We start from the raw sequence: 25,393 nt of genomic DNA, 5'->3' as shown, positions 1-25,393 counted from the left end.
ATTACAATCATTACAACTAACGATTAGAATTTTAGTACTTTACCAAGTAAATACACAGATTAAACTTTTAATATAAAAGAATAAAGTTAAATCTTGCAACCAATTAAAACGCAAAAATTAAAAACAAATTTGATTAAAAACCTAGAAATAAAATTGTTTTTTTCTTTGTACTAACTAGGAAAATTAATAAATATTCAAACAATAAATATAATTGCACTTCAAATGAAACAAGATTCTACAGAAAAAAAAAACAAAAAATCACAGTCTGGTGAAGGCTGCCGCCGCTAAAAAGCCAGGCGACTAAAATTATTTTAGACAGTACTAGTGTCTTCTGACAATCCGTTACAAATGAAAACCGTTGTACTCTGGCGGTGTTGCTCTATTGCTCGCCATATACGGAACTCCACAGCGCCGCGGAGCCCGATTCTTTGTAAATCCTCCCGAGAAATATTATATAAAACTTCGTCCAAAGTAAATCCTTCCGCTAGTATTTTCCTTCGTCCAAATTCGTTGATTCCCAGGCCTTGTAGCCAACTTGCTAATCTCGGATCTTCTTCAAAGTCATCTTTCATGTGAACTTCACGCCGTGAACAGAGTTCCTTGATCGCGTCAGATTGTTGTTGGAAGCTCTCAATTAATTGCTTAACCAACATGTGGTACTGCTTCTGCGATTCCAAAAGCTCTTGAAGTAATCGCGAGTTTTCAGAACGAAACTGGACAACTTGATCCCGTAAGTCGAAGTTTTCGGAGCTTTTTGTCGACTTGGCTGAATTTACCGTGCTGGGGGAACTATGATTGGCCAAGTTTTCTCCAAGTTCTGGAGAGAGGACCGTGATTGTCGCTTGAACACCTGAACGGACCAAATTATCCAAAGCGAACATCCAATGCGGCTTGATAGGATGCAATCTTAGCACGTCATTTACAGATTCCTGAAATGGTACATTTTAGACAGTCCCCGATAGAGAAAACAACCTGTAACCTGATAGAGATAAATCGCAAATTGCAACTGATTTATAGCCGTCACATCAAAATCCAACTCTTCCTTCAATTGTCTCACGGCACTTTCAACGACGGATAACGACGGTTCGGTTAGATAATCCTTCAGACCATCCATTAGTCTCCCGAGATGTTTCTGAGTTAGCACTGTTTCCCCCATGTATTTGTCACGGATTTTTTGCATCCACACATCACAGATTTTTGCGCCGTCTTGGGCGAGGACTTTGGCAAGCGTGGTGCGTCGTTGCGAATCTTTCTTTAGGAGGTAAAAGCCGTCGGTTTCGGCGCTGGCGTCCACCTCCGGCGATAAAAGAGTCCCTGAAGAATTCCTGCGTTCCGTGCCGTCTTGACATGACTCGATTTCCAAAGACGGGGTTGAGGCTAGACTAAAAACGACAAGAGAATCAGAGAAAACTTCAACGAAGTTGGTTTTGAAGCGCGTCTAAAGGAAGACATCGGAAACTTAAGAAAGAAGAGACATTTTTAGGGGGTTTCTGCAGACTGCCATTAATAGATAGATTTTTGGTACGAAGCAATTAGAAAGGACGCCCACAGGAGAAGGTTTAGCTACGGTTGCTTTATCGTTAGATTTAACTAAAATTAGCTGAACTAAAAAGGTACAAAATTTGCAGTTAAGGTACGTTTTATTTGTACACGACTTTAAAACAATTGAAGATCTGACTAGGACTTCAAGTATGTGTGTCTTCACGCAATAAATCAATGAACCGTCAATAACTGCAAATAGCGATTCTAATTTAATTGAATCTAATCAAAGCAGCAAGAGCAACTTCTTCAAATAAAGATGGATCGGACTGAAACTACTTAGCTTTAATTTGACGATGCGCGATCTGTATCGACCTTTAGTTAACACCTCTAATTAAAATAATAAAGTGAAGGTTAAAATAATCAAATAAAAGCCACTTGCGCTAACAAGTTAGGTGGTTAGACACAGAAATGGTGCAACACAAATTAACATCAATCTACTTCTCTACTTCCTAGTTGTTTAACAGGATTACCTGTTGAATGTGAGTGATGTAGGCATTTGTATGGGCGGTAGTAGAGAGCCTCTGCTTTGGGAGCTGTAAGTCAATTACGATTACCACCACAAGCATTAAAGCACAACGTTAAGTGTTAATAAAAGACTTAACCTCACTAAAACATCACAAGACAAACCAAAAAGACATTACCATGAATATTTGAAATACCAGTCGTCCGTGTTGATGATGAGAAAATTTGAAACTATCATCTTCACACGCACACATTCACAGTCATACAAAACAAAACAAACTTTTTATTAAACAAAAGGTTAAAGTTTTTATCTTGGTTTTTGCTGACATCCTGTAACTATGATTAAGAAGCATGCAAACCACCGGCGAGATTATCAAACTTACTCCGATTCTGGCGTCGTGGGAGTTTGATTGGGAGCACTGCAGCCTGGAAGTCGAGGAACCACTTTGTCCACGGGGACAGAAACGCTGCGGTTAAATTCGGTGTTCAACCGAACACTCTTTTTCCTTTCAGAACCTGGAAGTAATTCAGACGATTTAAATAAGAAAAACGAAAGGGATGTTGAAATCTTATAAAGAACGGGGACAAAAAAGTACCTGTGCGCGACAAAAAACGGAAAATCTTCCCCATATCTAAAGAGAACTCTCGCGACAAGAGGTTGAAATCATTCTCCAAACATAATAAATACTTAACCTCCAAGTTGACGTCCCGATATGCTACGTCAAGAAATCAAACATTTTTATTATACTCAACTTTGAACAGTCTCAACAATTTTAAACTCCCATATTAAAACAGATAAATAAATATTTGCTTCCAGTTCTTGACAGAACGATCGTATTTTTTATTTAATGAACAAAGATCCCTGAGCTAATTTTCCGCTCGTAAATTAAACATTTCATGATACGACCTACATTTCCTCCGCAATTAAAAAACTCAAACTTCCTACCTATAAACGGATCCTCCAAAAGTTGTGCTGCTGACGCCCTCTGATCTGGATCTGGCTCAAAGCACCTCAAGATAAAATGTTTCGCTCTATCGGACAACTCCTCAGGGACCTGTGGATGTGCCTTATAATACCCCACTTTAAAAACAGCCGCTTGTGGAGACCCGAGTTCGATAAATGGGGGCTTTCCCGTCGCCATTTCCACAACTGTACACCCCAAGGACCATATATCGGCCGGAGCACCGTACCCTCGTTGTCCCTTATCGATAACTTCCGGTGCCATGTACTGCAAAGTTCCCGTGAAAGTCTCAGTGCTGGGACACAATCCCGCTAATCTCTTTGATGTTCCAAAATCAGAAATCTTGATAACGCCACTGTACGTGTTAACCAATACATTATCTCCTTTAATGTCTCGATGAACGATCTTTTGATCGTGGAGGTATTTCAAACCTTCAAGAATCTGTTGAGTGTAATGTACCATTGTGCGTTCATTTGATTTAAGCGGTCCCCACTTTAGTCTCAGTAAAGCACTTAACGAGCCTCCAGGCACTTGTTCCATAAAAATTTTAAAGTAGTTATCCTCTGACAATGACCCCAAGTATTGTACAATATTTCTGTGTCGCAACTGAGAGTGTAAGCGAATTTCTTCGTGAAGAGGCTGCACAGCGCCTAGGTTCTTTTCAGGGACTTCTTTCACTGCAATTCTTACTTGCGTGTTTAGATCTCGAGCGGCATACACCACGCCGTAGGTTCCTTTGCCTAAAACTATTCTTTTGCCTTGTTCATCGCGCTCGTATTCGTAACGGATATCGCGTGGGGGTTCAGGCTCTACGAGGCCTTCCTGGTGGTCGGTCAACTCTAAAATTAGCTCGTAGAAAAACTGTCGGCAGTTTTCTGAAGGGAAGAAGATCTGGAAGTCGTCGGAGTTGTGGTGGACGTAAAGGAAGAGACAACGCTCGTCACGTTTGTAAATGCTAACACTGCGGATGTTGTTTGCGGTAAACTCCCAGTCATGGATTTGCGTACAGTTGTTCTTCAGACTCTTGACGCAGAGATTCGTCACCTGTAATAAGCAACATAAGAATGCTAGATCGTCATTTTGACAATACAACGTACTTGTAAAGTTTGGGGATCCGCCCCCAGATTCACACAGACATAACTCGGCATGAACTCTTTGCTCGGTTCCAGAATCAGCGCCGGGAATCTGAAACTCTCTTTCGCAGGTGGTTTTGTCGCTTCCAGGAAAAACTCCATCCAGAAATGAAAGATTTTTTCTTCAGGAGGACCCTCTTCGTCCCGCTTTTTCCGGAAGCGATCAATCAATTGGATGTTACCAATGGTCGATTTTAAGTACCAATCTGGTGGTTTTAGTTTGAACATGCATTCAGCGGCTTGGACGGCATTTGAGTAGTGTTGGAAGAGAACCGAAATTTCAAAAAATGTAGCGACGTCCCAGTAGTCTTGGAGAGATGCTAAACTTCCTTTTTTTCCGATAAGATTGTTGAGGACCATGCCGATGCGTTGAAGCTCTTCGTTGCCGGTAATATCAGCACCACCAATGACCAGTAGCGTGGCCAGATTTATTCCTATTGAGACCATACAGTTATTAATACTGTTCTTCCTGTTTCGAAATTTTAAGTACCTGCATATTCGTTGGGTTGTACCTCGAACCCTTTTCGGTACCAATAGATCGCTTGGCCTAAACTAACTTGGTCCTTGTGATCCGACTCGGTAAATTTATCCTTGTAAATGCGCCCACACAAACAAATCATGTCGGGAAAATGGTTTTCACGCTAAAATCGCATTGATTTAATTAATTCCGACGAGGAGTTTTCTCCGAATTACCTTTTCCAAAGCGTCAATGCAAACCTTCAAGGCCTTTTCTCTGTCCCCTTTTTGTTTTCGTCGATTTAAAGCAAAAGCATACAAATACAAAATGTAAGAATTCAAAAACTTTCTAGTTGCCGGCAGAGACCTCAAGTCATCAACCAAATGGACCATAGCATCATAATCTTGAATATCGCGAAAACAAAACAACATATTTAGTACAACATCGCCTGACAAAACGTTAGGATCGTCCAAACGTTTCCTGATGTTGTGCAAAGACTGTTGGAGCTCTTCACCACTTTTGTTTTCTTTAAGTTTTTTTAAATCGGCCAAAAATTTCTCCTTCATGTGAGCCCTTAAAAAAAGGTACAAAAACCGAACAGGACATAAATGTACTCTTACTTGCTCTGAATTTCGACTTCTTGTAATGAGCGCTTTAACCGTTGATGGAGAATTTCGCCGCTGTCGTTGGAGCGTCCTGTTGTTACGCACATGCTGTCTTCTGATAAGATGTAGGAAATGCAAGGGTATTGGGTTGAGCACTAAAAAGTTAAGTTTATGATCGCTTTTTGCCATATTCTGTGGTATTAATTTTGGGATGCTAAATATGACGTCACATGTAATTCATCTTAATAAAAAGTAGAAATTAAAGGTTCTACGTCTTAAGATAGCAAATTATTTAAACTATTACTAAGAACATGTGACGTCAAGAAAGTTGAACTGAAGGACTTGCTTCACTTTGTTTCAATAATTAATTTAGCGTAATTAGAAAATCGAAGTTTTAATTCCCCCGCAAATTTTTGTGGTGATAAACCACAAATTACTAAAATTGAGAGCTTTGATTTAATGTCAAATGGCCTCATTGAGGTTAACACATGACACCACAGGAAGAAAAATTCTTATTATACCAAAATCATATTCAGAGAAGATCAGAATAAAACCTTATTTTGCTATAACCTTACTTTCAATCTCTCAGTGACCTCAGCATCAGTATCATTGTAAATCAAAATGTTGTGCTTCATGTTGAAACTCTCCCTCACTCCCAAGTGATAAGACAAAGTGCTTTTCTGCACTGGCAATGAAAAATCCACAATGACCATATCAGCATTGTAGAAGCTGCTCACAACATTAGCCTCCCCAAAATCCAACTTTTCAAACTGAAAATCAAAACTTAATAATATGTACTTTACTTAGAGTTAAACTAACCTGAATGTGATTCAAAGTGGCCCCCACTTGAAGACATGCTTGGTTTACTTCATCCAGAGCTTTCTTTCTGTGAGCTAAATTCCCTGACTGGCAGATATCAATCACACAAACGACATCCATGTGGGGCCTTGTCATCGTAGCATTCGCTGCTTGTAACGTGTGCCCCGAAATGTCCGAATGTGAGCCCACACTGTCTGTGACACTCCGACATTCTGTGAAAACAAAAAACGTTGTATTTGCTCAAGACTAAGTTTGTTTTCGTAATGATTCAAAAGTTTACCTGCGTCAGGCTCAATGACTGTGGGAATTGGAGGAGCAGGCATGTTTTATACCACAACATAAACTTCTTGTGTCTTCTCAAAACAAACTAAATGGAGGGTTTTTCATCTGTGGCTAATTGACTTCACATCACTTTGTCTCACGTTGCATTTATGATCGTTTCAGCTCATAAATAACAATAAAAATAAATTGCTTGCATAATTGAATGCTACACAAATATTACAAATGACATCTGTCAAAAATAGTTTTATTACGACCTTGAAAGTTGTACGCCTCCGTAAATTCCAGAGAGAATTCCGAGAATTACATGTAACATTTGGTTGGAAAAATCGATCAGACAGATTGTATTGTATCTAATCATATATTTATTGGACAGATAAGTTCTTTTATTGAAGTAAACAATCAGAATTACTCATATTTTGTGATTTAAAAAAAAAAAAAAAGTTGTATATGCAACCAACATTGCGTCAGTGTGATAAAATCACCTAATTAAAGTATGCTTACTGTGTCACAAATAAAATGTCTTTCAATACTAATAAACCTGTAACCTGTAATTCTTATTAATCCTCGAATAAAATGGTTATGAAAATTAGGATCTTTGGCTTGTAGCTATCTACGGTCTTTACAACATTTTTGGTTTTCAAGTCGTAAATGCTGAGGACACACAGAAATTACTAGAGATAAGAAAATTCGCATTCTTGCATCAACATTTTGTTGCAAAAAGGGGTCTTCTTTTACTTACGTTCAGAAATTTTTTTTGCGCTTTGTTTTGACAATTTACATAACTTTTTATTTATGGCGAAAAGCTAGGAATGTGTGAGCCGACTTGTTCGGATTTACCAACGCTTCCCTAATCGGTGGGTTCTTTCTTAAGAAATATTTCTTGCACCATATCATCAATTAAGAGATTTTTTTACGCTCCAGACTAATGTGGTCCACAACGTTCTGATTAAATTCTGAATCTGGAAGAACTGAACGCTACTTTGAGCGTTTCTTAACTACAATTACAGATTGCATAAATTAATAACATTAATATTGATTTTGTATAAATGCACAATAATTAGGTACATTGTGGTTTCATAATTTAATAATTTGATTGCAAAAAAAAATAATCGATACGTTGTCCACCTTTTTTGAAAGCTGTTATTTGATTTCTTCAATTTTAATATTCTACTCGTGATTACCCGTAATTACCTATTAAATGAATGTTTCTACCTACCTACAGTTGTAGAACATTACATGTTTCTATCGTATCTTCAGCAAAGTTATAAAATGTTATTTAGGTAGGTACATTAAAAAAACATAAAATCAAATCTGAAATAATATAATAACATTTTTGAACAGATTTATATTTTTCCATAAGACGTAAAAAATTGTTTCAGGTTTATTCCAAAAGTTGGCAAAAACTTCCGTGCATTTTATAAAAAACTTGGAAATTTTAATGAAATTTTGTAGATGTCTAGTACTCAAGCGTTTCAAACGCGGAACAATGACTGATTGGATACGCAGCTGCCAAAATCTGTCTTTAGACCTTTAATGTTGTTACGGTTAAAATGCTGCGGTCTAGAAGTATGGAAAATACAATCAAAATAAGTAAAATTAGTTCAATCATATATATTTAAAAGTGATATGTATAATTAATGCAATTAAGGTTTTAAAATAAGATTTTTAGTTTTCATTAAACCCGCAAAGTTAAACCCCCAACTAGACGTTTATCTTCTGCGGCATTAACTCAAATTCAAATAACTGCACAATAGGTCCACATTGACTTTCTATGATTTCTAGATAATTTCTAATGTTGCTCTCGTCAGCATCTATTTCCACCAACAGTTGTGTGTTCTTGCACAATTCGTAAATGTCCTTATACATGTGAATCAAATTCTTTTTTTCAAAATTGTGAATTGCGCTAACACAATAGTCTAAAATGTACGATTTTAGTTCTGCCAATTTTAGAAATTCTTCATCTTCGTCTTTATGAGTCTCCGCGTCTTGTAATGCACTGTTGATTTCACTGTCATTTCTGTGACCTCTTGTATAACTGACTTTTAACTCTTTAACATTGTTTTTATACTTCTCTTTCGCAGAACACGTCAAAATCCCGTTTTTATCAATAGTCATCGTGAATGCAACTTTACATTTACGCGGTGGTGCGGGAGTCAAGTCTGTTATTTCCAGATTTCCTAAATAATTATTTTTCGCGGCGTTCTTCCTTTCACCTTCGAAGATTCTAAAACTCATGGCGGTTTGTTTGTCGTAAACATTGGAATATTTTTTTGAGACACTCACAGGGATGGGCGTGTTGCGTGGTATCATAACACTCATTATATCGCCTATTTTTTTGACGCCGACAGACAAAGAAGTGACGTCGGTTATTTTCAAGTTGGGGAGTTTTTGAGAAGGATTGTTTGATAACATAGCGGCATGCAGAGCAGCACCTTCGGCGACACATTCATCAGGATTTATTTCGTGACTTAAAATATTCCTACCGAAATACTCGACAAGAAGTTGTGGTATTTTAGGAATACGAGTGGAACCTCCCGCTAGTATCACCTTATCAATATCTTCTTTCGATAAGTTGCATCGTTTTAAGCAGCGGTCGATGATTCGAATCGTCTTTTGAAATAAATGATCGGCCATTTCTTCAAATTGTGTTTTTTTCAACTGTATGGTGATCATATCGTAATCTTGGTCTTTGACAAATATTTCAATTATGATAGACGTTTCATCAGTTACAGAAATTTCTTTTTTTGCTTCTTCGCACATGTTACGGAGTCTTCTTATGGTTATTGTTTTATCACGTTGTTCATCAAAATTGTAGTGTTTTCTCAGTTCATTGCAGACATAATCAATTATTATGTTGTCAAAGTCTTGTCCTCCCAAGTGACTGTCTCCATCGACGCCAATAATGACAATGTTGGGTGATTGTAACTTAAGAATAGCAACATCAAAAGTTCCACCTCCTAAATCATAGACTAGCGAATATTTTCCATTGTTACTATCACCGATTTTTCCGGAATAATACGTCAAAGCCGCAGCCGTCGGTTCATTCAATAACTTTAGAACTGTAAAACCAGCGTCTTTTGCAGCACCAAGCGTCACTTCTCTTTGTTTAACATTAAAATAAGCTGGCACTGTAATGACAGCTTTTTCAATAGAAAATCCAAGTTTTTGTTCTATGTCAGCTTTGAGTGCTTTTAAGATCACAGCACTAATTTCCAAAGGAGTTCTCTTTATTGAATGATCTGAATGTTGTATTAATATAGTAGTTTCTTCAGAAGATTCATCAATTTTAAACGGGTAATATTTTAAATTATTCTGTACATAAGGATCACTGTTTTCGCGACCAACAAGACGTTTGATTTCTGAAAGTTGATTTTATTAACTATTGTGTAACAGTGTCAATGTGATAGTCTTACCAAAAACCGCAGTCTTTGGATTTCCACGACCCATTTTTTTGGCAATTTCACCAACAATTACTTGATTTTTGTCTGTGAAGTAAACCACGGAAGGTGTGGTTCTACCACCGACTGCATTTTCCAGAATTTTTGTTGACCCGTTGCGGTAACATGCAGCACACGAATTTGTTGTACCTAGGTCGATGCCGACCACTATGTCTTCCATTTCTAGAGAAAAACGTCATTTTATTTGTTTAGATGTGGCGCATCCACCAATTTGCAAATATAAAAAAAAAGTGTCTTGATTTTTTAGATGCTATAAGATGCACTGCCCAGCAAAATTAAAGCTAACTTTCAAATTTTTTTTTTATTTATTTAATTTTAATTTTTGTTCTAAACTGGTCCTTTATGCATGTTTATTGAAAAAAAAAACCACAACAAAAATTGCAAACAAACACAACTGAATTTCACTGCCTTGAAACTGATAACGTGATAACAGAGCTAGAATTCTTTAAATTTTAGATTTCGTTAGCAATTTTTTGCCACATCGGTTAATGCAACTGTTAGCTCTGGAAGGATTGCATAACAAGAATAAAAAATAACGAATTTAACTTACTTTTGTAACGAAAATGTTTTGGGTTGGAACTACGAGACTTACTAAGCACGCAATTTAAACTTAGGTAAACTTTATCAGACAATTAAACTTAAAATTTGAAGTAGGGCTTAATATTTTTTAAATTTCTGTTATCACTTTATCAGTTGTGAATAACACAAATATTTCATTTTTCACAATTAGCAAGTTACAATTTTTAACAAATTTTTCGACGCCATAAAGGTCATAAATAAATGAAAAATTCATATTTTACAGTAATCATTTATTTTAAACAAAATTATATTTTTTGATAATAGGGTCGGTTTGCTTTTTTAAATTGTCAATGTTACTTTTCAACCGCTCTTTCTGGGTTATATCCAATGTAGCTGCTTCGCGTTGTACTGCCTTACACAAGTCATAGATATTGTTCTCAGAACGAGTTAAATTGTGTGTATTAAAATTGAAAATAAGCCAAATACAGTACCGTATTAAATAGGCTTTTAACTCTGCAAATTTCAAAAACTCTTCATCTTCTTCTTTATTGTCTTCTGCATCTTTTACGCTATTTTTTACTTCGCTGTCGCTGATGTGACCTTTCACGTATGTAATTTTCAAATCTTTAACGTTGCCTGCGAATTTTTCTGTCGCAGAAACATGTAAAATTCCATTAATGTCGATCGACATCTTCACAATTATTTGGCAACTGTTTGGAGGAGCCGGTGAAAGATCGGTTATTTCCAGTTCACCCAAAAATCGGTTTTTTAAGACATTTACACGTTCACCTTCATATATTTTTAAAGAAATGGCTTCCTGACCATCATTAACATTAGTCCATATTTCGGTAACACTTGTGGGGATGGGAGTATTTCGCTTGATTAGAACTTTCATCACGTCAGCGACTTGTCCAATTCCAAGAGACAAAGAAGTGACATCGGTAATTTTCATATTTGCAATTTGTTGTGAAGGGTGTGTGGAAAGTAGGGCTGCTTGAATAGCTGCTCCTTCGGCGACACATTCGTCTTGGTTTACTTGATGATTTAATGTTTTACTGTCAAAATATTCCGAAAGAAGTTGCTGGATTTTTGGAATACGAGTAGAGCCTCCCGCAAGAATAACTTCTTTAATATGTGTTTTAGACAAGTTGTGAATTTTTAAGCAGTTCTTCACAATCTCAATGGTTTTGTCAAATAATTTACTAGCCATTTGTTCAAAGTCTGTTCTCTTAAGAGTTATTTCAATAGAGTCATTATCTGGCACAAAACCTTCTAGCTCCATGGTGGCTTCTTCTGTTACAGATATCTCTTTTTTTGCGTCTTCACAAATTTTATGTAATCGTCTCATAACTCTTCGATCTTTTTTAGCGTCAAAATTATATCTGTTCTTCAGCTCTGTGCAAACATAATCAATGATAAGATTATCAAAGTCTTGTCCTCCCAGATGACTGTCCCCCGCGACACCAATAATTTCAATGTTGTCTAATTTTCGTTTTAAAATAGCAACATCGAAAGTTCCGCCACCTAAGTCAAACACCAAAGAACAATCTTCATTTTCACAAGGTTTTTCTGAGTAAAAAGACAAAGCAGCGGCTGTTGGTTCATTCAACAATTTGAGTACTGTAAAACCAGCAAGTTTTGCAGCTTCAAGTGTAACTTCTCTTTGCTTAACGTTGAAATAAGCAGGTACTGTTATAACCGCTTTTTGAACAGGTTGTTCAAGTCTAAATTCAACGTCTGTTTTGATTTTTTTCAATATTTTTGCGCAAACTTCCGAAGGACTTTTTTTGGATTCTTTTTCAGAATCTTCGATTACAACAAGGGGATCTTCAGAGGTAGAATCGACTTTAAAAGGAAAGAACTCCAAATTTTTCTGAACGTAAGGATCGTCAATTTGTCGACCTACAAGGCGTTTGATTTCTAAAAATTTGAAAATTAAGTTAGTGGATAATTACAGTACTATTTATTACCAAAGACCGCATATTTAGGATGAGCTATTGCCATGTTTTTAGCATGCTTGCCCACGATTGGGCCTTTTTTCGGGTCATAGTACACCACAGATGGTGTAATTCTGTCACCTTCTTTATTTTGAAGAATTTGTGTATGGCCATCTATGTAATAAGCGGCACAAGAGTTTGTGGTGCCCAAATCAATTCCGACTACTATGTCGCCCATAATTCTTACAATGGAGCCGAATTGTACCTGCAAAAGTAAATAAGATAAAAATAAAAATAGAGCAAAAAGGAAAATGTTCTTTTAAAGTAGTTTGTTGTATTGTTATCTATTGATAAGTTTGGAATGTAGTAATAACAATAGCGAAGTAAATATTTCAATAAAAGTACCTATAGAGTATAGACGTTGTTTTGAAATTTCTTCCAAAAGAGTCTTGAATGCCTTTAAATTTGTGGTTTTAAAAATAGAATAAGTACAGTAATATCTCGGTGATCGGAACCACAATAATCCAATTATAGAAAAACTCAAATCACAGGATTTTTAAAAACAAACTAAAAATTTTTTGTATTGTAATTAATTTTCAGTTGCTTAGTCTTTTACAAGTATTTTTTATATAGAAAATAAAATAGTATAAATTATTAGGAGTATTATTATAGTTTTGAGTTGCTTACTGCGTTTACGTAGGCATATTTTTATAGAAAATTAAATTAAATTAAAAAAAAAACATTTCGTAATACGGATTTTTGATGAGTTAACTGATTATCGAGACATTTTACGAAACTTACACTATTTAGCTATGGTTCACTTCATGCAACACTGACATAATAAAGAAAACTGTGATAAGTGGAACCTTATCAAATGTTTAAAAAATTTTTTTATCTGCGATATAATCGAATGAAAAGTGAAAATATATCCTTGAAGTGAACACACTTTTCCGTTTTTTATTGTTTCATGTTCTGTAAAGAGCAAAAAATAATGCCTAACATAAAAACATCTCTTCAATAATAATTTATTTATTAATCCAAGTCTGACATTTCAGGCATATATTTAAACTTATACTTATTGGCGATAGGATCACACCGGATTTTCAAATTCTTCATATGACTCTCTAGTCTAACTTTTTTCGTCACATCCATATCTTCGACTTCCTTTTTTATGTTCGTGCATAATTCAAAAATATCTTTGTACCCACTAGTCAACTTTTGATTTTCCAAATTGTGAATAGCCCCAATACAATACTCCAGCAAATATTTTTTCTGCTTTGCAAAACGAATATATCGTTCGTCTTCCTCTTTGTGCTCTTGTGCATCTTTCAGAGTATTTTTAACTTCACTGTCACTTCGATGGCCTCTTGTGTAAGTTACTTTCAAATCTTTAACGTTGTTCTTGTATTTTTCTTTAGCAGAAACGGTCAAAATCCCGTTGTTATCTATGCTCATGGTCAAAGTAACTTTGCATTGATCTGGAGGCGCTGGTGTTAAATTCGTAATATCCAGTTTACCAAGGAAATGGTTTTTTAGAGCATTCAAGCGTTCACCTTCGTATATTTTGAATGATATAGTATGTTGACCATCATAGACATTTGACCATACTTCTGATACACTCACAGGAATTGAAGTGTTGCGTTTGATAACGACGTTCATTATGTCAGCCAAACCTTTAATCCCGAGGGACAAGGGAGTAACGTCGCTAATTTTAATGTTTGTTATTTTTTGTGACGGATGGTTTGATAACATGGCAGCTTGAATGGCAGCCCCTTCTGCAACACATTCGTCTTGATTGAGTCCAATATTTAGAGTTTCCCTCGAAAAGTATTCTAAAAGAAGTTGTTGAATTTTCGGAATGCGAGAAGAACCACCGGCAAGGATTACTTCTTTTATCATCTCTTTTTTTAAATTAGAACTTTTTAAGCATCCGTCGACGACTGCGATGGTTTTTTTAAAAATGCCGTTTGCTATGATTTCAAACTGTGCGCGGGTAAGATTGATTTCAACCACATCTTCACCTTTTACAAAACCGGCGAGTACGATGCTAGTATCATTTGATACAGAAAGTGTTTTTTTTGCCTCTTCGCAAAAATCTTGTAATCTTCTCATACTTCTCCTGTCAGTTGTTGGATCGAAATTGTATTGCTCTAACAACTTTTTACAAACGTAATCGATGATTAGATTATCCAAATCTTGTCCTCCTAAGTGACTGTCACCGTCCACGCATATAATGTCAATTTGGTCAGAACTTCTTTTCAGAATAGCAACATCAAAGGTTCCTCCACCCATATCATAAACCAAGGAGTATTCATCGTATTTGTATTCCTTATCTAAGTAAAAAGTCAAAGCTGCTGCTGTTGGTTCGTTTAACAACTTTAAAACTGTAAATCCTGCTAGTTTTGCACCGTCAAGAGTCACTTCTCTTTGCTCCAAATTGAAATATGCCGGTACTGTTATCACCGCTTTGTTAACAGGATGTCCAAGTTTAGTTTCAACGTCGTTCTTAATTTTTCTCAGGATATAAGAACAAATTTCTGCAGGAGTTTTTTTGACATCTTGTTTCCCATCTTTAACTACAAGTGTAGTATTTTCGCATGTTTCGTCTAGTTTGAAAGGATAATAACGCAAACTGGTTTGAACAAATGGATCATCAGATTGTCGACCAATAAGACGTTTAATTTCTGAAAATAAAATAATTAGTCTTTTAATATATGCTATTGAAGAGTTTTTACCAAAGACCGTTGCTTCTGGGTAAATAACTGCTTTTTTTTTAGCGTAGTGTCCCACAATCAACCCTGCTTTATCAAAGTGTACAACAGAAGGTGTAATCCTTCCACCTTCTTTATTTTCCAATATCTTTATTCTTCCGCCCGTATAACAGGCTACACAAGAGTTTGTTGTGCCAAGATCAATACCAACTACTATATCAGCCATTGTTTGGTGAAACTAAAAAGAACAACATCCAGTGCGTTTTATTAATATTTATAAAGACACAATTTAGGTACTTACTTGTCTAACTTTTACGGATGATCTTGTTATCGCACGAAAACTGAGTAAATATCTTTTTACGAAATCCGTTATCGCTTCAAATATTTTATTATCAATAATTGTTCTATCATTAGGTAATATTTCTAGTGTTATGTAGACGTTATAACTATTGATAGATCTTATCAAACAGACTCTTGGCTTCTATTGTTTATAGTTGGTAACACTAGAAATTTTGTTTTGTAACGAAAATAGTGTCAATGCGCTCCGCCCCACCCTCTGCCTAGGCACCACCGTCGCCTTCTCGGACATAACGGCCAAAGACCCCACTCCACCACCCTCACGATTCATTGGTCCAGCTCAGCGCTGTATTGTAACGGTCACCCGCAACCCTCTATAAGATGCACCGCCACCAACAACGAGCACTTGTTTCTTGATCTTTCAATAAGACTTTTCTTTGAGAGCGGTGCACCGGCAGCGGTCCCAATCCCAAAAGAACAAGCGAGAAAGACTCCTGCGGAGACAGAGCACCGGCTAGCGGTCCTGACCCCAAAGGCAATTTACTGTAATAATTATATTCCTTGTAAATAAAGACATTTAAAACTTAACAGAGTTTAGTTGTTAAAACTGACGCCCAACGTAGCGGCCCGAATCCCGCCAAGAGATTTCAATATTGCGCCCACGACGCCGATTACAGTTCGAAGAAGTCTTCGCTTGAACCCCGACATGGCACTGCAGATGTCGAATGAGCAGTTTCAGCAACTGATCGACCACCTGCGAAGAGCGACTCCACAAGCACCTGAAGCACCGCAGGTCCAGGTGTCCAAGCATTTTAGCCAGTGCTCGGCACGCTTCGACGGTACCAGAAACGCCGCGGTTGTCGATGAATTCATCATCGCTTCGACTCTCTACAAAAAGGTGGAGAAGATCGCTGATGCAGATGCCATCGAAACGCTACCACTGCTTCTCAGGGGAGAAGCTCTGCAGTGGTGGAACGGCGTAAAGGCAAACGCCACAACCTGGGAGGAAACCGTAAAGCTAATACGGGGTGCCTTCGCACCAACGGTTCCGAATCATCGCCTCTTCGTCGATATCTTCAACCAACCCCAACCAGATGACATGACAACAGATAGATACGTCACCATCCAGCGGGAGAAGATGTCCAGAATGTCTAGAGAGTTGGATGAAGAATGGCAGATAGACATTCTTTATGGCCTCCTCCGTCACAAAATTCGTGACCGTGTCACGCGCACCAGCGTTACGAGCTTTGCTGATCTCCTAAACAAAGCTCGCGCTGTTGAAGACGGCGAACAAGAAAGGAAGGGAAGTAAGAAGACGGTAGTCGAACCTGCAGGCCACAAAAAGACTGAACACGGTACTCGCGCTTCCAGACCGAAATGCGACTACTGTCGATGTTTCGGTCATCAAGAGCAAGAATGCCGTAAGAAAAAGCGAGAAATGCCACCTTCATCGAGCTCCACCCCACAGAACCCGGCTGAGGGAATTAAATGTTACGGTTGCAATCGTCCTGGGGTGTTCCGACGCAACTGTCCTAACTGCAACCCCAAGCCAACATCAAATGGGCCGAGTACAGAACCCATGGCATTCTGTGCCGTGGAAGCGACCACACTGATACCACGGTCGCGTCCAGCGATCCAAGTCAACATCGCCGGCTCAGAGGGAACCGGTTACCTAGATACCGCCGCCTGCAACAGTGTAGCCAGCGCGTCACTGTACCACCACCTGCTGAAAACGGGGCACACGGCCAAGACAGAACCCGTGCTAGCTACCCTCGCTGATGGTACAACTCGGCACCTGGTGGTTCCTTCTATAACCACTAACGTCGCGGTCATGGGCAGGATTGTGAAAACCACTTTCATAGTCCTGTCAACCAACAACAACACACGTACTCTGCTGGGAGCAGACTTCTTGGAAGACGCCCAGGTGGTCCCTGACCTGTGTGGCAAATATTTCTACTTCCGGGATCGTCCCGATCGGCGTCATCCGTTTGTAGATATGGACAAACATAAGACGCCCACGAAAGAACAGGTCCAAGCGGTGTTCCAAGAAATGAATTTGGACGCAATGATCGAACCCATGGAAGATGATGACATCTACGAAGGGTATGGTCCGGCACCACCTGTCCCACAGATACAACAGACCGGTATTATTACTCCACACGGGGTATGGAACGTGTATCAAGCTCGGCACGCAGATCAATTTATGTGGGGAGACGCTAACGTCGCCATCGCCGACGCTTATGAAGAGATGCCGCAAATGGATCTTTTCCCCGGCGGCCCACGCAAAATATTTATCTCATCGTTGCACTTACGACCCGAAGAAGGCACGATGTACCAAGGCAAAGATCGCAACATATTCAACGAGACTATCGACGAGTACGCAGACGTCTTCAAAGAAAATGGACCTCCAACTCCATATGCTGAACACAAAATTGAAACCGGCAGTCATGCACCAATTTCGGTACCCCCATACCGACTTACGGCCGCCAAACGAGAACTACTTCAAGCAGAGATCGAGAAGATGCTGCGAGCCCAGGTCATTGAAGAATGCGATAGCGCATGGTCAGCACCCGTAGTGCTGGTACCCAAACCCAATGGCACCGTTCGACCATGCATCGACTACCGTCGACTCAACGCTATCACGCAGCCAGATGCGTACCCCTTGCCACGATTAGACGACCTTCTGCAGTCAGTTGGGCAAATTGGGTGTATAAGCACACTTGACCTCCAGGCCGGATACTGGCAAATCCAGGTGCGACCGGAAGATCGAGATAAGACAGCCTTTATATGTCCCTTCGGCCTCTTTCGATTCTTGCGACTTCCGTTTGGGCTACGAAACGCGCCCGCATCATTCCAAAGACTAATGGATCGATTTCGCACTGGACTCCCAGAGCTCTCTCTACTTGCATACCTGGACGACTGGGTCGTCATCTCGCCTGATAAAGACACCCATCTACAACATTTGCGGTTGGTATTCGAGCGAATGCGTGAATTCCGATTACGAATCAACCGAGCTAAATGCAAGTTTGGATGCCAAGAAGTGCAGTACCTCGGCCATATAATATCACCGGCCGGCATCGCAACAAATTCCGAAAAAGTCCGCGCCGTCACACAAATACCTTCTCCAAAGAACGTAAAACAACTACAGTCGTTCTTACAAACTTGCTCCTGGTTTAGACGCTTCATCAACGGTTTCGCGGCTATTTCGAAACCTCTGTGCACCCTACTAAAAAAGAATGCCCTTTGGGAATGGGGTCCAACTCACCAGGAAGCATTTGAACAACTGAAGAGTCATCTTGTCGCCGCCCCTATCTTAAGACAAGCAGATCCAAACATTCCATTCATACTAAGGACTGATGCTAGTTCTTACGCCATCGGTGCGGCGCTCCTCCAGGGGGAGGGTCCTGAAGAGAAACCGCTCGAATATGCAAGCCGACTCTTAACCACCCCAGAGAAAAACTATTCTACTACTGAAAGAGAAGCCCTCGCCATCGTTTGGGCTGTGAGAAAGTTTCGTGGATATCTTGAAGAATCATCCACTATTGTCATCACTGACCACCAACCTCTTAAGTGGTTGATGACATTAAAAACCCATCCACTCAGCAACGCCTCCAAAGGTTACACCTCGAAGTTTGCCCCTAAGCAAGATGGCCCCTATGTAATCCTCCAACAGAAAGGAGCCACTAGCTTTGAAGTTGCCAGTCCCTCGCAACCAGACCTGGTGTTGGGAGTATACCACGCATCCGATCTAATACCATTTAGAGGACCTCTAGACGCAGCGACCAACCCCATCGCTCCCCTACGAAAACGAGGTCGACCATGCAAGATTCAGGCCCACTAGCCGAGTCGTCTTCATGGGCCTGAGGGGGAGATTGTAACGAAAATAGTGTCAATGCGCTCCGCCCCACCCTCTGCCTAGGCACCACCGTCGCCTTCTCGGACATAACGGCCAAAGACCCCACTCCACCACCCTCACGATTCATTGGTCCAGCTCAGCGCTGTATTGTAACGGTCACCCGCAACCCTCTATAAGATGCACCGCCACCAACAACGAGCACTTGTTTCTTGATCTTTCAATAAGACTTTTCTTTGAGAGCGGTGCACCGGCAGCGGTCCCAATCCCAAAAGAACAAGCGAGAAAGACTCCTGCGGAGACAGAGCACCGGCTAGCGGTCCTGACCCCAAAGGCAATTTACTGTAATAATTATATTCCTTGTAAATAAAGACATTTAAAACTTAACAGAGTTTAGTTGTTATAGTTTTATTTTAATTTTAATGTTCAACTACTCAATTTTCTATTGCTCGTTTTTGTTAGAGCATCTTCAAAAGTTTTTCAACACATTTTACGATTAGATGTACTCAAAACTAACATATGTATTTGTGGATACTTTTAGAGTAAATGTATTGAGACAATAATAGTAATTATACAGGGTAGAGCAACAAAAACAAAACAGAGGCATTTTGAGGCACTTACCCGTAGATTTTCAAAAAAGCTGAGACAAGTCAATTTTAGTTGGAAGGGACATACAACATGAGTAATTATACCATTTGACATTCAACCTTCTCTGAGGGGCGAAATTAATTCCAATTATTTTTAAAGATACATATAGGACATGGCACCTTTTTTGAAAGGCCTATTGAAGAGCTTTACGGTAGTAGGTATACGATTTTTTTTTGTTTCTAGTCCAGAAAAGACTTTTTCTCATAGCTTTGGTACTTTTTTTACTACTTGATGACTATTAAATGCGTTTTTAATTTCATAAAAAAAACAAAAAGTTATATGATACGGTTTGGTGATCTCGGTTAAAAAAATTCAAAATAGAACAGCAATTTCACAACTTAAGCCGACAATATGTGAGTTTATTTTTCACACATAAATCACTGTTTTTCTATTTAATGCAGATTTTATGTGAGTAAAAATATACTGCTGTATTTTGAAGGAAAATTCAGGTAATGTAGAAAAGCTTCAAAGTACAAATATAGTGTCTACGTTTATTTCCACGACAAAAACAAAAATTAAAACATTTAATTTTCATAAACTGGAATGAACTGAAATTTATGCTTTGTAATAATACCATCACATTGCTCTCTTACAATCGTCACGTATCTTCTTATCTTTTCGATATCTTCTACATGTGCTTTTTCAGCTTCTTCTTTTATTTGTTTACACAATTTGTACACATTTTGGTACGAACTTTTTAATTTCTTGTTTTCAAGATTGTGTATGACGCCCACGCAGTAATGCACTAGATATTTGTTTTCTTTAACAAAACGCAAGAAGGTCACATCCTCCTTTTCATGATCTTGTGCATCTTTCAAGGTATTTCTCACTTCACTATCACTAGCATGACCTCTTGTGTATGTTACCTTTAAATCTTTGACATTATTTTTATACTTTTCTTGAGCCGAAACTATCAAAATTCCGTTGATATCCACGCTCATAGTCAAAGAAACTTGACATTGGCGCGGGGGTGCTGGTGTTAAGTTTGTAATATCTAATTTTCCCAGAAAACGATTTTTTCGAGCGTTTAGTCTCTCCCCTTCGTAAATTTTAAAGGCAATATTTTTTTGCTTGTCGTACACTGTAGTGCGGATTTCGGAAACTTTCACAGGTATTGGCGTATTGCGTCGGATTAAAAAATTCATTATGCCTCCCAATGTTGAAATTCCTAATGATAAGGGAACGACGTCGGTTACTTTTATGTTCAGAATTTTTTGTGAAGGGTGCGCGGAAAGCATGGCGGCTTGAAGAGCAGCGCCTTCAGCAACACACTCATCTTGATTTATTTGTTTCTTTAGATTGTTCCGCCCAAAGTATTCAATAAGAAGTTTTTCAATTCTCGGAATGCGAGTGGAGCCTCCTGCTATGATGACTTCTTGAATTTGATTCTTATTAACGTTACAACTTCGTAAACAATCATCAACTATACTTATAGTTTTGTTAAGAAGGTCATTAGCCATATCTTCAAATTGAGACCTTGTTAAACTTATGTGAACTTCATCGTGATCTCTGACAAAGCCATTGAGTATGATTGATGTTTCTTCCGTAACTGAGAGTATTTTTTTTGCTTCCTCACACAGTGTTGCTAGACGTCTCATTTTTCTTCGATCATTTCTAACATTAAATTGTTGTTTTAATTGCTTCCAAACGTAGTCAATGATTAAGTTGTCAAGGTCTTGGCCTCCTAAGTGGCTGTCACCATCAACACTTATAATTTCAAAATTTTCCGATCTTCGTTTAAGAACCGCGACATCAAATGTGCCTCCTCCTAGATCGTACACCAAGGAGTAAAGTTCAGTTTCATCTTTTTTCTCAAAATAGTAAGTTAAAGCTGCAGCAGTCGGTTCGTTCAGAAGCTTCAAGACGACAAAACCAGCTTTCTCCGCTGCAGTCAGAGTCACTTCTCTTTGCTTAACATTAAAGTAAGCTGGTACTGTAATCACCGCTCGTTGTACAGAGTGTCCAAGTTTATCTTCAACATCGGCTTTAATTTTTGACAGTATTGCAGCACAAATCTCGGTACAATTCTTTTTAACAGTTTTTCCTGAGTTTTCGATTATAATAACACTGTCTTGGGACGCGTCATCCAGTTTGTATGGATAAAATCTCAGATTCTTTTGAACGTGTGGATCATCCAAGTGACGTCCGACAAGTCTTTTGATTTCTGTAAGATTATTTACTAGATAAGTACCTACATACAATCTAATAAAACATTACCGAACACCGCAGCTTCTGGTCTGACAATAGCAAGTTTTTTAGCATATTCTCCAACAATCACTTGATTTTCCTCGGAGAAGAACACCACAGATGGTGTGGTTCTTTGATTTTCTTTGTTGGTTATAATACGAGTTTTTCCATGGATATGGTACGCTGCACAAGAGTTTGTTGTGCCAAGGTCGATTCCGATTACAATATCGTCGTCCATATTTCTGGAAGATGGTAGCGATGGACTTTAATAAGTTGAAAAAGTACTTACAATAAGCCAAATAGAAGCAAAAAAATGTGTACAACACAATTATTGAGTCACTTGTGAAATTTTTATTTCATTGTATTCGTAAAGAGATATCAGATATCGCCATTTGTTACACTTTTGAATTTGTATCAGCTCATATCAGATAAATTTAATAAATAGTTTAATCAGAATGATTTTAAATACATATTTATTATAAATGACCATAAAAGGAATTTTACATTTTAGCTGTGCGAAGCTAAGCCAGTGCGTAAGGATATGTCAAACGTTAATTAATTTATGAGGGATTAATTACAAATCCATCTTTAATGACATTTCAACAAGTTGATTGAGTCTTGGAATGTGGATAAAGACTCTAATATAATAGAGCTATTTGAAGAATTTTTGCTTGCGTGTAGGTAGGATTTCAGTGCGATAACTTTATCTTTAAAAAGATTATTATTTTTCACTTTTTTTACTTACTAAAAAAAATTAGAAAATTTTATTTTTAGAGCCTGTTAAAATTTTTATCATCATTTCTAATACAGCTTGTTTCGATGCTATAGCAGTATAGTTTAGGCATACAGTACAACTTCGATTATCTGTGCTTCTCGAAACCGGAATCTGAACGGATAAATAAAAAACACAGATAATCGAGTTGTTCAATAAACATACGTTTTAAGGCAACAGAATTATTTGGACCTGTATTTTTAGTTCAAAATATATAAAAACTTTAACAAAATTTATCAACAATAACAATTTTTAATATTGAAAGAAATTAAAACAAGTAGTAAGTAGTAGAAATTAAAACAAGTAATTTTGTAGTAAAAAAAATCTGGTACTTGCATTTTTTTCTTTTTTGGTCCCAAAATTTTCTCTGCTACTTAAGTTTTCTGTTTCCTTAACTATAAAGAGTTTCATTGCAAAAAAATTTATGTCAAACATTTTGCCTAATTTTTGCCAACACTACTATTTTAACTAATTTTGTTTTTGCTCCCTGCACTGACTTAAATCTCAATAATCAACACCAACTGTTACTTGTGAAATTCCAAATTTTAAATTTTCATTTAAACATTTAACATTGAAAGTAAAAATACGAAGAAGTTGGTCTTCGATTTGTGTGTTTTTGGTAATGCACGGATAATCGGGGCTCGAATAATCGAACGAGCATCCTTGCCCGGATAATCGAGGTTCTACTGTACTTTTGACTTAATGGCTGTGCTAAATTACAAAATCAGAGCAGCAGGAGTTCAAATTATTTTATTAAAACCGAAAATTCTGTTACTTTTAATTTGGAGAGTTTAATACCCCAAATTCAAAATCCTTACGCACAGAATCTCTTTATTAGCCACCAGACAATGAAACGAAAAACTGATAATTTAATAATGATAACACAGTGATAACACAGACCTTGTATTTTTATCTTATTGAACAGAAAGGCTTGTTACAAACATTATCAAATAGTGAAGTGCTCTGACGACATTTTTTATAAAATTTGGATTATATTTGTTAAGTCAATAAAAATATAAAATCAATCTGGTAGACATTTACACTAATTTCTTTTATTGGAATTCCCATGGCATTCGTTAAGGGACGAATATAATAAATTTCGAAACTTTTTAAAATCACCCGAAAAGTAAAAATTTTCCAAACTTCAACTAGTTGAACATGACCTGAATGTTTAGTACTTTTTGAGCTATTCCATTCAATGTCACAACAAAAACACTTCCGCAAAAGTCCTCTCATTTATCAAACTTGAGACTATCTAGTTCTCCGAAATTACAGCAAACCCTCAACCATTCGCTTTCAATGTCTTGTAATTGCAAAACGAGACAAGAATACATTGTCGCTGTCATTAGTGAGTCATTTTCATCCAATTAATCCAGATCAATGTTGCGTTGTTTATACCAGGATGAAATGCTCTCGTCCTTAAATCTGCTTCCTTCACTTCGAATTGTGTTCGACCTCGAACTTGATTCACATGGACAAGGTTTCACATATCTCCTAATGTGGGCTAGTGATATGTACTTATTGTTTATTAATTAATTAGATTATTTCAATTTTTTCCGTCAGGAATTCAGAGAAGGCAAGGTCAAAAGTAGATAATTTTGCATATTGGGTTAATTCTAATTACGCAGCACATGCGTTTGATTGGGTTTTAAAGTAAATCTTAATTATAAGAAGCAAAAAGTATAACAAAGTTACATAAGAAAAAAATAGTGGGGGCTTTATAGCAGAAAGTGCAGAGAAAATTATTGGGACAGAACCACAGTTAAAATTTTAATTACCTTTATTGACACAGCAAGTGTTGCACAACGAGCCCACGAAAGGGATCGAACACCCTCTTAAACAGGAATTTAACCTTAATCCATTTCACCAACCGTGAAAATCGGGCAAGTGAAAGTGTAGGAGGTTGGAGATGGTGAGTAATGAGTAAACCGTGAGACAATTAATTGAAAAATGATTGGAACCGATTAAAAGACGGAAATGCCATTTTGTATCTGTCCAGGTGATTGAGACGACGGCATTAATTATTAATTTTCTGCGTGAAATAATACCCAATTGAGAAAACCGCAGTGTTTTAATCGATTATTGAAAAACGTCTCCAAGCAGTTTCGTAATGTCAACATTGACTTCTTTGTGAGGTTTACCATAAAAGCTTGCTCACCCACAAACTTATGTTAATTACTACTCAATTAATTCTATTTAAATTATGGTTGTCTCACTGAAGCGGCAACTGGGTAAATATGCCGTTTTTGGCAAATAGGAAGAAGAGGCTTTCGTAATAATAAGAATTCATATTTGAAGAAAGTTGTCTAGAAATCGCAAGTTTGCGAATAAAAGGATTATTTACATAAACGTATCATCTGATACAATCTAAGTGTAAAATAAGCTCGTAATAAGAGAAATTCAATTAAAATTTAAACAACAGTCTCCGGTAGTGACAGTTTGTTGGAAGCTTGAAGGATATTTCCAAACAATTTATGAAATACTATACTGAATATAATATTATTTAAGTAACAAAAATGTGAAAAACGAAAGTGTGGTCAATACGAGTATTGTACAATTTTATGCGTCTGGAATTGAAATTAACACCTTGAATTGAAATGAAAAATGTGAATGTGAACTGCGTTCACCAAAATCTCATTATGACATAAAATTCTGATGGACTAAATTGTCAAAATTTATCATTTTGCGCTTTGTTGAACACGAATTTCCTAAAAAATATTCTGCTGTAATGTTGCAGTCTAGACTAGCT

At 37.6% G+C, this 25,393-nt stretch overlaps 5 protein-coding genes across 6 annotated transcripts; all 5 read right to left on the bottom strand.

Annotated features, from left to right (window-relative positions):
• Positions 1 to 193: 193 nt before the first annotated feature.
• On the bottom strand, positions 194 to 6,548 carry Ask1 (apoptotic signal-regulating kinase 1). Of its 2 annotated transcripts, XM_088040012.1 has the most exons (12): positions 6,261 to 6,547; positions 5,981 to 6,192; positions 5,737 to 5,931; positions 5,177 to 5,316; positions 4,793 to 5,129; positions 4,590 to 4,740; positions 4,064 to 4,533; positions 2,951 to 4,010; positions 2,388 to 2,520; positions 2,013 to 2,075; positions 980 to 1,382; positions 194 to 929 (listed from the first exon to the last, which is right to left on the bottom strand). In XM_088040012.1, the coding sequence occupies exons 1-12, from the start codon at positions 6,301 to 6,303 to the stop codon at positions 312 to 314; spliced, it is 3,825 nt and encodes a 1,274-aa protein (XP_087896138.1). In that variant the 5' UTR covers positions 6,304 to 6,547; the 3' UTR covers positions 194 to 311. The 2 variants fall into 2 exon arrangements, with proteins under 2 accessions (XP_087896138.1, XP_087896139.1); XM_088040013.1 differs by lacking the exon at positions 2,013 to 2,075 and having other exon boundaries at positions 6,261 to 6,548.
• A 1,415-nt stretch (positions 6,549 to 7,963) lies between these two features.
• LOC148172769 (uncharacterized) lies at positions 7,964 to 10,513 on the bottom strand. The gene is made up of 4 exons (XM_088039796.1): positions 10,459 to 10,513; positions 10,271 to 10,339; positions 9,676 to 9,882; positions 7,964 to 9,621 (listed from the first exon to the last, which is right to left on the bottom strand). Exons 1-4 carry the CDS (start codon positions 10,511 to 10,513, stop codon positions 7,964 to 7,966), a joined length of 1,989 nt encoding a protein of 662 aa, XP_087895922.1.
• A 1-nt stretch (position 10,514) lies between these two features.
• On the bottom strand, positions 10,515 to 13,037 carry LOC148172768 (heat shock 70 kDa protein-like). The gene is made up of 3 exons (XM_088039232.1): positions 12,978 to 13,037; positions 12,210 to 12,441; positions 10,515 to 12,159 (listed from the first exon to the last, which is right to left on the bottom strand). The coding sequence occupies exons 2-3, from the start codon at positions 12,412 to 12,414 to the stop codon at positions 10,535 to 10,537; spliced, it is 1,830 nt and encodes a 609-aa protein (XP_087895358.1). The 5' UTR covers positions 12,415 to 12,441; positions 12,978 to 13,037; the 3' UTR covers positions 10,515 to 10,534.
• Positions 13,038 to 13,185: 148 nt separating this feature from the next.
• On the bottom strand, positions 13,186 to 15,217 carry LOC148172767 (heat shock 70 kDa protein cognate 4-like). Its single transcript, XM_088039305.1, has 3 exons — positions 15,189 to 15,217; positions 14,912 to 15,125; positions 13,186 to 14,860 (listed from the first exon to the last, which is right to left on the bottom strand). The coding sequence occupies exons 2-3, from the start codon at positions 15,111 to 15,113 to the stop codon at positions 13,209 to 13,211; spliced, it is 1,854 nt and encodes a 617-aa protein (XP_087895431.1). The 5' UTR covers positions 15,114 to 15,125; positions 15,189 to 15,217; the 3' UTR covers positions 13,186 to 13,208.
• A 4,992-nt stretch (positions 15,218 to 20,209) lies between these two features.
• LOC148172766 (heat shock 70 kDa protein cognate 4-like) lies at positions 20,210 to 22,245 on the bottom strand. Its single transcript, XM_088039795.1, has 3 exons — positions 22,162 to 22,245; positions 21,903 to 22,114; positions 20,210 to 21,849 (listed from the first exon to the last, which is right to left on the bottom strand). Exons 2-3 carry the CDS (start codon positions 22,108 to 22,110, stop codon positions 20,210 to 20,212), a joined length of 1,848 nt encoding a protein of 615 aa, XP_087895921.1. The 5' UTR covers positions 22,111 to 22,114; positions 22,162 to 22,245.
• Between the last annotated feature and the right edge of the window lie 3,148 nt (positions 22,246 to 25,393).

Source organism: Gnatocerus cornutus, chromosome 6, assembly GCF_029298725.1.
Source record: "Gnatocerus cornutus isolate USDA-ARS CGAHR chromosome 6, icGnaCorn1.1, whole genome shotgun sequence".
In the NCBI taxonomy this organism is placed as follows: Eukaryota; Metazoa; Arthropoda; class Insecta; order Coleoptera; family Tenebrionidae; genus Gnatocerus; species Gnatocerus cornutus.
This window is presented reverse-complemented; position numbering and strand designations above follow the sequence as displayed.

Bases quoted from the DNA above. Each gene is read 5' to 3' on its own strand.
- Ask1 (XM_088040012.1), bottom strand. From the start codon at position 6,303: ATGCCTGCTCCTCCAATTCCCACAGTCATTGAGCCTGACGCAG. The intron at 5,932-5,980 runs GTTAGTTTAACT...TTTGATTTTCAG, and splicing joins CCACTTTGAATCACATTCAG to TTTGAAAAGTTGGATTTTGG. The intron at 4,534-4,589 runs GTACTTAAAATT...TGGTCTCAATAG, and splicing joins ACAACCCAACGAATATGCAG to GAATAAATCTGGCCACGCTA.
- LOC148172769 (XM_088039796.1), bottom strand. From the start codon at position 10,513: ATGAATTTTTCATTTATTTATGACCTTTATGGCGTCGAAAAATTTGTT. The intron at 9,883-10,270 runs GTAAGTTAAATT...GTTTTTCTCTAG, and splicing joins AAAACATTTTCGTTACAAAA to AAATGGAAGACATAGTGGTC. The intron at 9,622-9,675 runs GTAAGACTATCA...ATCAACTTTCAG, and splicing joins TCCAAAGACTGCGGTTTTTG to AAATCAAACGTCTTGTTGGT.
- LOC148172768 (XM_088039232.1), bottom strand. From the start codon at position 12,414: ATGGGCGACATAGTAGTCGGAATTGATTTGGGCACCACAAACTCTTGT. The intron at 12,160-12,209 runs GTAATAAATAGT...TCAAATTTTTAG, and splicing joins TCCTAAATATGCGGTCTTTG to AAATCAAACGCCTTGTAGGT.
- LOC148172767 (XM_088039305.1), bottom strand. From the start codon at position 15,113: ATGGCTGATATAGTAGTTGGTATTGATCTTGGCACAACAAACTCTTGT. The intron at 14,861-14,911 runs GTAAAAACTCTT...TTTTATTTTCAG, and splicing joins CCCAGAAGCAACGGTCTTTG to AAATTAAACGTCTTATTGGT.
- LOC148172766 (XM_088039795.1), bottom strand. From the start codon at position 22,110: ATGGACGACGATATTGTAATCGGAATCGACCTTGGCACAACAAACTCT. The intron at 21,850-21,902 runs GTAATGTTTTAT...ATAATCTTACAG, and splicing joins ACCAGAAGCTGCGGTGTTCG to AAATCAAAAGACTTGTCGGA.